The 14,417-nt window shown below is 44.2% G+C and overlaps 1 protein-coding gene across 1 annotated transcript in view; it reads left to right on the forward strand.

Moving 5' to 3' along the window:
• DNAAF9 (dynein axonemal assembly factor 9) overlaps window positions 1-14,417 on the forward strand; it is a 125,136-nt gene that overhangs the window by 47,124 nt on the left and 63,595 nt on the right. Inside the window, exons 10-15 of the mRNA XM_040638055.1 lie at window positions 1,509-1,644; window positions 5,601-5,682; window positions 6,662-6,698; window positions 11,163-11,250; window positions 12,485-12,561; window positions 14,284-14,328. Of these exons, the coding sequence (XP_040493989.1) occupies window positions 1,509-1,644; window positions 5,601-5,682; window positions 6,662-6,698; window positions 11,163-11,250; window positions 12,485-12,561; window positions 14,284-14,328 (465 nt within the window). The remainder of the gene's footprint in view (window positions 1-1,508; window positions 1,645-5,600; window positions 5,683-6,661; window positions 6,699-11,162; window positions 11,251-12,484; window positions 12,562-14,283; window positions 14,329-14,417) is intronic.

The raw sequence follows: 14,417 nt of genomic DNA on the forward strand, positions 1-14,417 counted from the left end.
AGGGGAGATCTGAATGATGAGTAAAGATAATTAAGGGAGGGGGGTGGGCGCCTGGTTGGCTCAGTCAGTGAAACGTGCAATTCTTGATCTCAAGGTTTTGGGTTTGAGCCCCACATTGGGTATAGAGATTACTTAAAAATAAAATCTTAAAAAAAAAAAAAAAGATGATTAAGGCAGAAAAACATCCTGAGATGAGAGCATAAGGGACATAAAAGAAGATAGATTTGGTGGGATATAAGAGTTGGGGGAGAGTGGCCTTCCATGGAGCCAAAGAAGTTGGCCAGACCAAACCATGCAAGTCTTCTTTGGCCCTGTGGAAGATTTCAGTCCTTCTCCTGAAAATAACATAAAGGCATTAAAGGTTTTCCATGTATGAAAGGTTGTCCTCTCTGAACTGTGGAGAATAGATTGTAGGAGAGCAAGAGTGAAAGCAGGGTCACTGTAGGAAGCATTGCAGTTGTCTGAGGAAAAAATGATGGCAGCATGGACTAGGCTTGTGACCATGTGGATTGAGGAAAATGGACAAATAGGAGTGAAACATGGGTGGTTGATTGGATTTAGAAGGTAAGGGGCAAGAGAAGTCAAGAAGGCCTAAGGGGGCGTCTCAGGTCTGGTTCAGTTCCTGGGTGGATGATGATGCCATTTATTTACTGCAAGAACTAAAGGGGAACAGGGGGGTAGATCATGAAAGAGGAGAGGAGAGGCAGACAGCTGAAAGTAAAACCCTAGGAATATTCAGAGGCAGATAGAGGAGGAGAATGGCTGACAAGGGAAACTGAGACGCAACAGGTCTTGTGGGGAGTGGGTGTCAGGTGCTTCTGAGAGACCAAGGAAGGGCAGGCTGAAGCCTATCCATTGGATTTGCTATTTGCTATGTGAAAGTCACTTGGTGACTTTTGCAGGAGTAATTGGAGTGAAATGACTGAGGGGTCAACTGAAGTGGGCTGAGAAGTGAGCATAAAGTGACAGCAATAAACTAAAATAGACAAGTCTAACTAAGAGAGGAGACAGAAGAAGGGAATGCATGCAGGGCAGGTGGGTGTAGTAGTGAGATATTTGCAACCCTGCTCTCCTCCTCCCATCCTAAAAGCTACTCCGGAATAGTTAATGCCTCTGTTGTCTGCCTATAGTCTGAGTATCACAACTGCTGTCATCCTTTAAAATTTTTATTTCTATTAAAATGCTATTATATGAAACTAGAACCTTGCTCCATCTCTGCATCATGTACAGCAGACCTACAGAACTTTCTCCTTAAGAAGTAGAACAAGCTGAAAATACAAACCTGGCTTGAATTTAGTTATGTCCCTAAATGATCCCTATGGGTCAGTAGGAGGACTCAGAGACATCTGGCATCACTTCCCAGCAAGCAAGGAGTGTTAGGGGGACTGTATTGACCACTTTGCTCAGACTGCAGGACACCACTCTGAAAACCCCAAGAACCCACTCACTAGGGAGTTGCCCTAGCTAGGACTTTCTTTTCTAATCACATTTTTGGTTTGCCATTCCAGCCCTAATAGGCAGCCATTCGTTCTCTTCGGTAATCACTCCACACGAGAAAATCTGAATGCTGGCAACTTTAACTTCCCTTCTGAAGGGCATCTGGTACGCAGCACTGGTCCCAATGGGAGCTTTGCCAAACACATGGTGAGTGGCTTGACCACCTGGAGCTTAATTTATTAAATAGGGAGGAGGGGAGGATAAGGGGCACCTTTCCAGTTCACGTATTGATTTAATCTTGAACTTGAAGTTGTTTTGGAGTGAAAGGAGTGATTGCAAACTGACTGTATTTTTATATAAGTACTAGGTATAATTTGAAAACATCATTGTTAGTTTTTAAATATTTGAAGGAGAAAGCTTAAAAAATACTTTCTCAGACCACACTCTTTAAGTTGTTGTAATAATATTGTCAGTAGAGTAAGAATTTTAAATTAACTTGCAAATAGACTCATTCCAAGCCTACTAGGTTTGATATGTCTTGACTGTTACATTTCAGGACATAAACTTTGAGGATCACTGTTCTTTTATTGAGGGTGCCAGGGAGAAGACTTTTGCATTTGGTGGTAAATTGTCTGCTACATTCTTTTCAAGGAGACATTAGACTGAAATATGTGACTCTAGTGATTGTAAAAGGCTATGGAAATTTAAGTATTTTCAAAATGTTCCTGACAATCAGGAAAGCTGGAGAGGTAGGTACTATTTTTTAGTTTTGATTGGGGAACATGAAACCTAAATCTCTCTGGACTGAATCTCTCATGGACTAAATCTCTCTGCCTCCAAGCTGGTCAGAAATGTAGGGCTACTCGAATGGATATGCTGTGAGGATCTTACTGCCCTGTAACAGGAGAGCTCAGACCTCGTTTTAACCCACCAGAGCATCCTGGGAATACTCAGGAAATGCCAAATGACATAGGGTTCTTTGTGTAATCTTATGTGTTGACTATATATGTTAAAACTAAAGGAGCTTAGCTGATTTCTGCTTCTGGGAAGATGGAGTAGACATACTTTTTCCAATTCCTTCTATTGAGTACAACTAAAAACCCTGGACATTATATGTAAAACAAACATGGGAAGACTCTGGAAGGTAGAAGACAGGCTGGCTGAGGAGCTTAGAACCAAAGGGACAAAATGGCAGTGAGTTTTCTGGGGTTCCTTTTTGCCTATATACCCCAGACTGGATACTGGAGAAAATGACAACCCAGAAATGCCAATAGGCACAGACATGAAAAGCCTGCTGTCTCTGGCAGAAGGACTAGGAAGGGGACAGCCTAGTGAGACAGAAAACTTTTAGACAATAGCTATTCTACTCTAGCCAAACCCCTCAGAAAAAAACTGCCTCTCTATCCACCCCTACCAGTAAGGGCTAAGTGAAGAACCTAGATGTATGTCTACCTTGCCAGGCTGCAATGGAACGCCATTGTCTTATCCCAACCCCTGTTAGGATTAATGTTAGAGAAGGCCCATTAAGGAGCCATAGCTTTCATCCACTGGGCACCAGTGAACCCTCCTTCCCCTGCAGTATCAATGGAGAACACAGGAGGGGCGCCTGGGTGGCACAGTGGTTAAGCGTCTGCCTTCGGCTCAGGGCGTGATCCCGGCGTTGTGGGATCGAGCCCCACATCAGGCTTCTCCGCTGGGAGCCTGCTTCTTCCTCTCCCACTCCCCCTGCTTGTGTTCCCTCTCTCGCTGGCTGTCTCTATCTCTGTCAAATAAATAAATAAAATCTTAAAAAAAAAAAAATGGAGAACACAGGAGAGCCTGGGTGTCCATCCCTACCCAGCGGTAATGAGGTGTTCTTCCTTCTATCATTGGAGGCCAGTGGAGAGTCAGGACTTTCACCACCACTCAGCCATAACAAGGCTACCCCACCCACCCACCCACAGTGTCTGTCACTCTCCCAAGCCAGGGTGGCATCAGCGGAGGCAGACTAGGGAATCTGAACTCCTGTTCTTGCCCAGCAGTGACAAGGAGCCCACGCGCATGGATGGTCACACGCACACACACACACACTCACTTACTCCTACCTGGTGGTAACAAAGCAGCATGCTCCCCTGTTTACCCAGGGAAGCAGCGTCAGAGGAGGTCTGCTAAATTGCAAGATTAAGTAACATCCAGGGCAGACTTCCACTCGCAGCACTGTCATGTAGAGAGCTTGGAAATCATCTCTCCTATCCTTACAAGAAAAAAATTGAAAAACTGAAAACCAACAACTTTTCTTGGACTCATCAAAGAACTAAAGTCTCAAGGCAAACCCACTCCGAGATCTAGAGAGCCAGGTGAATCCAGGGAATCACAGCCAGTGTCCGCTTACCTGGAGCAGAAGCCACACTTAAGTAATAATTTGGTGAATTCCTGGAGGCTAAGTATGAACTAGAGTGAGAGTGGGAAACCCCTGAAGGACACAGTCTTAGAGGGGCCCCCACACGTCTATGGGTTTAATTTCTTTCTGTAAACCTAAAACTGCTCTATTTTTTTTAATTTAGCAAATTCTTTGTACAACTTTTTTTATATACAACTTTCTATAATAATTGGGGATCTTTATTTAATAAACAGAAAACTTAATGAAGTCAAGGAACTTACCTGAGATCTGGTCCTGGAGTCGGGGGAGGGGGGTCCTAGATTTTGACCTTTCATCTTCACTCATCTCTTTTTCAATGTAACATACTTACCCTTCCATTTCTGTGCCGTTTCTGAATAATTAACAGATTAATAGGTGACATGTAAAACATGCAAATCCAGATTATCTGAGCAGTTGTACGTTATGTAGGTAAATTTGTTGTACCCGTTTGTTTTAATGTGTCAAAACATTAGATGTTAATCTACGCTTATACAAATTTATGATATGATCTAAGGAAGCAGGTTTGAAACAAATGGCACCTTTAAAAGAAACTTTCAATTAGGGGAAATTTGGAAATCCAAGAAATATGTTTTATTGAGGAAATATGCCTATTAACCAAGAAATAGAAATACGTACATGCGTTTTTATTTAGGGTCTTGTGACTTCCTTAAAGATTGGAGTAGAATGAATATGTGTGTCACATTTAGCTATTCGTTCATATATTGCACTAATTTCTTTTGCTTTAGTTCTTATGGTAGCATTTTTGTGTTTTATAACCGATATCCTGGGAATCCTGATGAGATGCTGGATTTTCAAAAGAAAAGGACATCTGTATCCATCTTTGTATAAATAACTAAACGGAAGAAGAATAAAAAATTCTATTTGTTTAAATTTTTTTTTTAAGATTTTGTTTATTTGAGAGAAAGAGAGCACGCAAATGAGAGAGCACAAGTAGGGGGAGAGAGGTAGAGGGAGAGGGAGAAGCAGACTCCTCACTGAGCAGGGAGCCTGATGCGGGGCTCAGTCCCAGGACACTAAGATCATGACCTGATCCAAAGGCAGCTCCTTAACTAACTGAGCCACCCAGGTGACCCGAAGAATAAGAATTTTTTAATCTCTTCTCCAAGGCCTATGTACAGAGATGAAATACAAATGAAGGTGGGAACCTGGGGCACACCCTCCTTTCCTGAATTTGTAGCTGCCCTCACGCATCTCCCTGTCATGTCGCAAGGTCCTCAGTGCGAAAGTTCTGGACTATTAATGGCAGTCAAAACCCAAGCACATTTTCTCTCTTCCTTCTAAGTTGTGAATTCATTAGCATCATGCGCTGACCCAACAGCAACCTCACAATATAGTCAAGGTTCAAAACACAACACAAGGGGCACCTGAGTGGCTTAGTCGGTGAAGTGCCTGCCTTCAGCTCAGGTCATGATCCCAGGGTCCTGGGATCGAGTCCTGTATCAGGCTCCCCGCCCCTCCGGGAACCTGCTTCTCCCTCTCCCTCAGCCTGCCGCTCCTCCTGCTTGTGCTCTCTCTCTCACTTTCTCTCTCTCTCAAATAAATAAGTAAAATCTTAAAAAAATACAACACAAAATACTTTTGGTAAAACAACAATTAAAGGTAATCTTTCCCCCTGTGCCTCTAAAAAATAATAAATCATCTGTTGGTGAGATAAAATTGATTTCCATTGACTATATAATTTTCGTTTTTCAAAAGTACACACCTAAGTCCCTGCTCCTTCTTTACTTTTTTGTGTGACATCCAGGTCGTACAGTGCGTCTCACCAAAGGGACCCCTTGCTTGTTCAAGAACATACTTTTTTGGAGCTACTCACATTCCTTACTTGGGTAAGTCCCTGTAAGTTGTCATCTCATCAGCTTCTCTAATGAATAATTTCTCCCATGAATTAGAAATGGACTCATAATTTACTGCTTTCCTCAGAAGCTCATGATATCCACTTTGTAAGCCTCCAACTCCCTGTCTGCTTCCAGATGGAGAGTTGGTGCACCTAACACATTTCTCAAAGAATGTATTTCAGGAGAAATAATTATCAGCTCAACATGTATATAGTGTAACCATGTGTGAGTGTGCTCAGTGTGTGCTCGGTGCCAGAGGGAAGGCAAAGATAAGTAAGTCCTGCTTGGGGATAGCAGGAGATACGGGCTACAGTGAGAATGTGGATGAGTCAGCCAGGTGCCTGCTGTTCTGGTGAAGAGGTGCCATGGGAGAAGGGAACATTCACAGGAGCAAGTGCTCCATGCTGCAGGGCCATCCAGAAAGGTTAGGCCCACTGGGGCTGCCCTTCTTGCTGGGGTAACCAGAAGTTGCAGACATCCAAAGAGACCTAGAGAAGAACCTCTAGAATGAATGAGGATCTCAGCACTGCTCCATAGAGCAGAGTACAGCCGAAACCAGATTTTCACCTAGGTGTTGCTCTATAAGCCGCAAAACTCTGAAAGAAGCATGATAATTAAGGGTCAGCTAGTTAAGGAGAAGATAAAGGAGTCAGAACTGAGCCCATTTAATTATGCCTTATAATTTAAAAAATTAAAAATAAAGGCAAAAACATTCCAGAGCCTAAGATTCCCCAGGTCTTCTCTGGTGTTTAGAGGTGATGCTGAGTGGGTTGTCAAAATCAGTGTCAGGAGTGAAGGTCTAGGAAGATACTGGGAAAAGCTAGTGTTTGTGATTGTACTGTATTTAACCTAAAAGGAAAAAAAATGTAGTACTTGATATGTCCTTCAAATTAAGAAATTCTAGCCTCCTTGTGAAGTGTTTGCATGTCCCGTGATCTTGTCACACTTAATTCCTGGTCCTCTTTCACAGGTGACGAGAATAAGCTGCCCAAGAAAACGGAACAAATGTAAGTCTTCATTTCTATTTTATGTTTTCTTTCTCAAAGTTGAGTTACTCAGAAGTTGTGGCTGTCCCGTCTAACTCCTTTGAGATCAGTGGTGGGTAGGATATTTGGGTGAAGCGGTGAACAGAGCTGTGGTTTCCTAGCCCCTGTCTCAGCTTGGAGTCCTGCCAGCTTTGCCATGTGCTCCTCTCTCCAGAACTCAGAGACTTCCTACCTGCAAACCCACCCATTTCAATGGTGTAATTCTTCTTACTATGTCTTCTACATAATACATTTCTTATCAGGGGCTTTCCCAAAAATAAAACATCCTGAAATACATTGGGAGAATCTGTGTGAAACCCCTTCTGATCTGAGCAGTGTTTCCTCTGGATTCGACTCCTGGGCTTAGGGAATAGAGCTAGGATCTGAACTCAGGCTGTGCAACTTTAAACAAGTCCTAGTGTTGACTTTGCTCCTCTCACATATAACAGGAAACCAAAGATAAGAAATAAACTCGTTAATGTTTATGTTAGTCTGCTGGGGCTATCATAACAAAATATCACAGATTGGATCTCTTAAACAGTAGAAATTTATTTTCTCACAGTTCTGGAGGCTAGAAGTCCAAGTTCCAGGTACCAGCAGGGTTGGTCTCTGGCGAGCCCTCTCTCCTTGAGTTGCAGACCAACACCTTGTTGTTGTGTCCTCACCTGGTCTTTCCTCTGAGCTCTTGTGGAGAAACAGAAATCTCTTGGGGCGCCTGGGTGGCACAGTGGTTGGGCGTCTACCTTCGGCTCAGGGCGTGATCCCGGCGATCTGGGATCGAGCCCCACATCGGGCTCTTCTGCTGTGAGCCTGCTTCTTCCTCTCCCACTCCCCCTGCTTGTGTTCCCTCTCTCACTGGCTGTCTCTATCTCTGTCAAATAAATAAAATCTTTAAAAAAAAAAAAAAAAGAAAGAAATCTCTGGTGTGTCTTCCTCTTCTTAAAAGGATCCAATCCTACTGGATTAGGTCCCTACTCTTATGACCTCATTTAACTTTAATGACCTTCTTAAAGGTCCTATCTCTGCATATAGTCGCATTGAAGGTTCAACATGAGTTTTAGAAGGACTCAACTCAATCCATAACAATGCTGGAACTAGTGAGTTCCAAAGAGGAATTTTCCATCAGAAATATGAACATAATAGAGTTCTATTGTTACCTAATTAAATATTCCAGCATAAAGTACTGGGGTCTAGACAAGTGCTTCCCAAAGGCCAATAGTGACAGGCCACAAAGAATCATCTAAGTGTCTTTTTATAAATATAATCTTCAGGCTATAATAATTCCCAGGATTACTGAATCAGAATCTCTGAGGTAGGAACTACTTAGCTATATCAGAAAAAAATATAGTGTAAGGAATATAATCGTACTGCAGAAAATTTGGAAAATAGAAAAACAAGATCAGCCATATTTCCTCCTCTTTGGCACTACCCATTAGTATCTTACTGTGTATCTTTCTGGGTTTTTAAAAATTAAACATTTAGGTTTTGTATAGCTGTAATTAATGTGTATGCAGTTTTTTAGTGTGTGAGTTTTCTGCCATTTAGCAGCAAGTCAGCCAGATTCTCATATGAGTATGGGTATATATAGTCTTGCTTTGGACCTGCTGGTATTACTTTTGTTTTTTTGGTTTTTTTTTTAAGTGAGAGCACGTACACACATGAGCAGTGTGGAGAGGGGCAGAGGGAAAGGGAGAGAGAGAATCTTAAGCAGGCTCCGTACCCATCATGGAGCCCGATGTGGGGCTTGATCTCATGACCCTGAGATCATGACCTGAGCTGAAATTAAGTCGAATGCTTAACCAACTGAGCCACCCAGGCGCCCCTATACCTGCTGGTACTTCTGTGCCAGCTGTGCTTAGCCACTGGGTCTTCATTCTGGACCCTTAGGAACTTCTCCTAAACCAAATTCATTGGTGCCCTGCTTCAGGGACTAGTATTGACTAGTGCTTGGGCCTACATCCAGAGACTTGCTGAATCACAGAGCTGGTGGAACTTGGGCCTTATAGAGTCCTGGTGAAGGCAACAACAGCACCATCCAGGCATGAGTCTCAGGCCTCCCATTCAGGCCATTTTATGAGTCCATAGCCAGGTGGCTTTGCATTCAGCTCTTGTCTGAGGGTTTGTATCAGAGAAGGCCAAGCAGTGGGGAGGCCAAAACATTGTTGGTACTGAGTGATGTCTGAGTCAAGCTGGGTGGGGAAAGGAGGAAGGGCATCTTTATATGTCTTTGGTGTTGGTGTCAAGGTGTGGAGGATTCTGGTCTTACCTGGAAGTGGCCACACTCATTGTCAGTGTCCCTACCAGACCCCTACCTACCAAGACATACCCCTCTGTCGTGTCCTGGCCGGCAATCTTCAGGATATGTTGATCCTCGGAGCTGTCATTTTGTTATGTATACTTTTTCTGTCTTTTTTTTCTTCTACCCAAATCTCTTACCTAAAATGTAGAGGTGTGGTGTGGGAGCCAGGGAGAAAATTGAAGGAATTGACGGTGTGACATGGCACAGTAGAAAAGTACCAGGCTGATGGAACACCTGAATTCAAGTCTGCCATTCATCTTCTGTGCCTTGAACAATTTATTCCACCTCCAGAGGCCCTGTTTGCTTCTTCTGTAAGACGAGAGAGTTAGACCAGATCATTTCTGGGTTCCTTCCTGCTTTCCAACTCCAGTCACCTTCCTTTACTTGTTACAAGATTTTCAGGTATAAAAATAGACCTATTCTTGGGGCGCCTGGGTGGCACAGCGGTTAGGCGCCTGCCTTCGGCTCAGGGCGTGATCCCGGCGTTATGGGATCGAGCCCCACATCAGGCTCCTCTGCTATGAGCCTGCTTCTTCCTCTCCCACTCCCCCTGCTTGTGTTCCCTCTCTCGCTGGCTGTCTCTATCTCTGTCAAATAAATAAATAAAATCTTTAAAAAAAAAAAAAAAAATAGACCTATTCTTAGGCAAGTCTTTATCAGTTTCTTGCCAGGGACCTTCCCTGCCTTTCAGGGCCTTGTGGATGAATGCCTTCTCTCTATAATTATCCTGATAAGATCCCAGATCCCTAAAGTAGTGATTCTCAACCAAGGGCAGTTTTACTGCTCCTCTTCCTCCAGCCCCACCCCCAGGGACCTTTGACAATGTCTGCAGACATTTTTGTTATCCCAACTAGGGGTAATACTGGCCTCTAAGGGATAGAGGCCAGGGGTGTTGCCAAACATCCTGTAGAGAACAGGACAGACCCCATGACAAAGAATTATCTGGCCCAAAATGCAGAGATTGAAAATTTCTGCTTAAGGGGAACTAGTCTTAGATTTTGGATTTTCTAGGGACCTTCATAACAGTCCCAGTTTGGTGAAGGAAGAAACCTTCTTATAATCACTTGGGGAAGTGAGAAGTCTAAGAAAAAGGGCAAGATTGGGGAGTGGGGGGCAGGGAGCTTTAGGAAGGGAATGTTTGCCCTCAGAAGCACGCTTTATTCTCTCGATCAGGTAAGCTGCTTGGAAAGTGGTGTGCAGCTGGTAATTTAAGTTTAAGTGGAGCTCATCTTCTCCTCCGAGGTAATCTTTTTTGCTCCTGAGGTCTCCCACCCTGAGGTTCCAGTTACAGCCAGCCCTTAGTAGCCCTGGGAGGAGATGACATGAAGGTGTGGTGCGGTTGGTCCCAAAAAAGCAGAAAGTCTGTACCATGACACTGAAGGGATTCAGGCTCCTGACATAGAGGGGCTAGGGAGCCTGCGGAGTTCTCTTCTGTTGGATCACAAACAGGGAGGGTTCGTCTTCTGAGCAGAGCCGGCTTTTCTTATCATGGTTTAATAAGAGCAAAGGATAGGGACACCTGGGTAGCACAGTTGGTTAAGCGTCTCAGTCTTGGTTTCAGCTCAGGTCATGATCTCAAGGTCATGAGATTGAGCCCCGCATTGGGCTCTGTGCTCAGCATGGAGTCAGCTTGGTATTCTCCCTCTGCCCCTCCCCCTACTCACAGTCTCGCTCTCCCTCTAAAATGAATACATAAATCTTAAAAAAAAAAAAAAAAAGCTCTATAAAACTTAAAAAGAAAAGAGCAAAGTATAAATCAGGTGGGCCACATGGCTTTTAAAAGGTTTAGAGATCAGGGATGCCTGGGTGGCTCAGTTGATTAAGCATCCAGCTCTTGATTTCGGCTCAGATCATGATCTCAGGTCCTGGGATCAAGCCCTGAGTCAGGCTCCACGCTTAGCAGGGAGTCCGCTTGAGATTCTCTCTGTCTTTGCCCCTCCCGAAACTCCCCCATGCACACACACACTTTCTCTCTCTCTGAAATAATAAATCAATCTTTATAAAAGGTTTAGAAATTAATGAGTTCTGTTTTTACACTTTTCTCATTCTTTTTAAAAAGCAGTTCCTTAGGGAGTATCATTTATATGCATGCAGCTTTTGTTGAAACTTTGTGATGCTGTAGTTAACCCATATTTTTTGTTCTAAAGTAGGCTCTTGTCCCAGGTGTATGCTGCTGTTATAGAGGCTGTTTTGTCTGGCATTGCATGTTATGCTAAAACTTCCAGTCTAACAAAGGTAATTTAAATACCACTTTTCTCTTCCTTAGTAGTAATTTCAATGTAAACCTTCCTATCCATCTGTTTTGGCTTTGGACTTGTGGTAGTAGTCAGTTTTGTGTGAGCTTGGGCCTCAGTGGAGCTGGCACCGAAGAGGTGCCTGGAGAGTGCTGAGCTTCTGCCGCCTGTGACCGAAGTGCCCCTGTCCTAGGAATGACCGCTAATCAGCACTTCTTTGTAGGTATCTGGTTGTGTTAAAGAAAAATCATTCTGTAGCGTATTGTTGTACTTACTGGCTTTTAAAAATGTTTATTTATTTATTTATTTATTTATTTATTTAACTAGCTTTTTAAAAAGCTTTTTAAAAGTTAAAAAATAAAGAAAAATATAGATTTTTCTACTGTGAATTTAATAAAGTTAGGTAAGTTTGTCTTGAGCTACATAATGTGATTTCCTATAATTCAGTGTTTAAAAAAAACAACTAAAAATTAGAAAGTCTGACTTGCCTGTCCTAGACAAGCACATGTATTCTCGTTCTCTGACCGTTCTCTTCCTTGCTGTTTTGCGGTTAACCTGTCCTGCTGAGTTGGATTCCTATATCTGACCCAGTAAGGAGATGAGAAGAGTCGGCTTGATGCCTCCCAATGCCAATAGGACCTTTCCTGAAGGAAGCCATTTGACATTGGAAAGGTTGTGTATGATGTAGATACCAGAGAGACTGTAGCTGTAGTCACCAGCTCCCTGCCATTTCCCCTCCTCACTGAACTTGAATCCCTGGTACGATTTGGGATTTCTCAGCCCTTTAGCTGGAGGCTTATGCAATATCAGTTCTCACACTTTTTTTTTTTAACTGATCTTTTGTAAATCTAGATATTTGAATATCGTAGCATCTGGCAGAAACTCCAAGGGCAATAGTCCTTCCCCAAGGGCCGAGGGAGAGGGGAGGAGGAAATGCTTTTCCACACCTCACAATGGCATCATCCTGGCTGGTTACAGTGCCTGGCAGATCAGGTTCCAGTGCCCACCTGCCTGAATGAAGTGCTTCCTGTGAACCCAGCACAAAGAAAGCAGGCAACTGTTTCCCTTCACATAATGTTTTCACTTTGATCTGTTGATGTATACAAAGCAGTCATGTAGAGGGGAGGGGCACAGTGTTCTCCTGGCCAAATGTTAGAAGGGTACTTCCTATCAGTGATGTGTACTCTTTCCTGCTGTGAAAGCTAATTGTCTCTGTTCTGTCATTGTTCTTACAGGCAAAGGAGGTAGCAGAGCAGACCCTGGGATCTGGGTTAGACTCCTTTGAGTTGATGCAGTTTAAGGCAGCCCTACGGTAAGCAACAGCTGCTATTTTCTATAAGGAATTATTTTTAATTTTTTTTTTATAAAGACCCTTTTCTGTCTTGTGTTTGATATTCTGTCTTCCCTCTGAGAAATGTTCCGGTAAAATAAGGGGATATCTGAAAGAGAAACATTCGTGATCAGGGCTTTGAGAGGCCAAGGAGCCAAAGATGGAGGAACTGTATGAAAAAGAGTCAGGCACATTTCCCGATGCCAGAGTGGGAGGCAGATCAATGACAGAAGCATCAGAGACCTGAAGGACCCAGGTTCAGAGGTTAGAAAGGTGAAACTGGGGACATGATGGGTGAAGTTTGTTAGGATCAGGGCCCCTGGGCACATAGAGACAGTTTCTTTTCAGGAGAGCCTGGCCCTGGGCCTCCGATGCCTCTCAGGTAGTAGACACCCTGAGTCTGGCCTCGTCTCAGGGACTAGACACTCTGGGAACTGGGCTTGCTGGCAGTCCCACCATCATATATCTCCTGGCACATCACAGGGGCTCTCTATGTGGTGTGTGTCCATAGCTAAACTTTCACAAACCCAGTCCACCTAACCTTCCACCTGGCCTGTATGAGGACCACTAGGTGCACTTTTTTGCAAAAGACACCACCGACGTTAGGGAATTTTTTTTAGAACACGTATGGGATGTGCCCTGTGGTGCATCAGCTCCATGCCCCACATTTTCTTACATCTACAGTGCTGGGTAGTAAGAAAGAACATTGAGAAAGGGAAGTCAGTCAGTTGACGTAACAAGAATTCTATTGCTGCAGCTCCAGAAGTGGAGGTGAGAGCCAGATTTTTTTGGTGCAAGACTTTAGGCCTCTTTCCTCTGTGTCTTCTAGATCTTGTAGCTCTGGCCATGAGAGGAGAGGGATAGAAGAAGTTTGTTTCCTTAAGGCCTTGCGCTGGCCTAGGCTATCTATTCCTGGCAGACCTGAGTTTGAAGAAGCTCCTTTGCTTTCCAGCTGTGTGACTTTGGGCAAGACAAGGAGCTCTGTACATCTGTTTCTTTGTCTTTCCACCATGCAGAGTGACTTAGCATGTAAATGTTAGCTGCTGTCGCATCGGGGCCTTCTGTGTCACCATCGACATGGCTGGCATAGTCATTCCCTTCCTCCTTTCCTCGGGGCTTTGTGTAGGCCACTCGGCCTTTCCAGGGTAGGCCACCCAGCCTTTCCAGGATAGGGCACCTTTCCAACCCAAAGCCTTTTAGGCCTGGGCATACCTCCCTAGCTGGAGGAAGGAACCAGAAAAGAATACCTGTCAATGGGAGGAGCATCTCCCAGGGCTAGCCGTCTATCTGGAGCCCCTGACACTACCTCAGATTAGCAAATCATCTCCTGAGAGGAACACAGGACTTGGCCTCTGCTTGGGCTCTGAGCAGGGATGGCAGCTTGACCCAAAGGTGGTAAAGAAGAGGAGGATCAGGACAGTATGTCACAGCTGTGGGGCAGGAGACCGTGAGCCAGTAGAGGGTCTTCCCAGTCTACCTAGACAACAGTTCTATGGTTCTCTCCTGCTCTGTCCAAGAATCAAGCCAGCCCTGAGAATCTGCACAGAGGCAGAGCTGTGACTGGAGTCAGACGCTGGCCCCACACTTGGCAAATGTGCCATGAGGGCCTAGCACAGGTGCCCTGCGGCAGCAGGTGTCTGGGGAGTGGCCAACGGTGTGATTAGCGAGAACAGACTGACTTTTTATTTTGTTTTGGGTCTCCAGCTCCAAGATGGCTTTTCATATCCATGCTGTGAATAATCAGGGAAGGTAAGTGTATGTTTGTGGTGCATGCTCATTTGGGGCAAGTTTTAGGAACAAAAAGAGAAGAGAGGCTATCTTGTAACTGCTGATGTGGG

The sequence above is a fragment of the Ursus maritimus genome, unplaced genomic scaffold (assembly GCF_017311325.1).
Source record: "Ursus maritimus isolate PB19 unplaced genomic scaffold, ASM1731132v1 scaffold_22, whole genome shotgun sequence".
In the NCBI taxonomy this organism is placed as follows: Eukaryota; Metazoa; Chordata; class Mammalia; order Carnivora; family Ursidae; genus Ursus; species Ursus maritimus.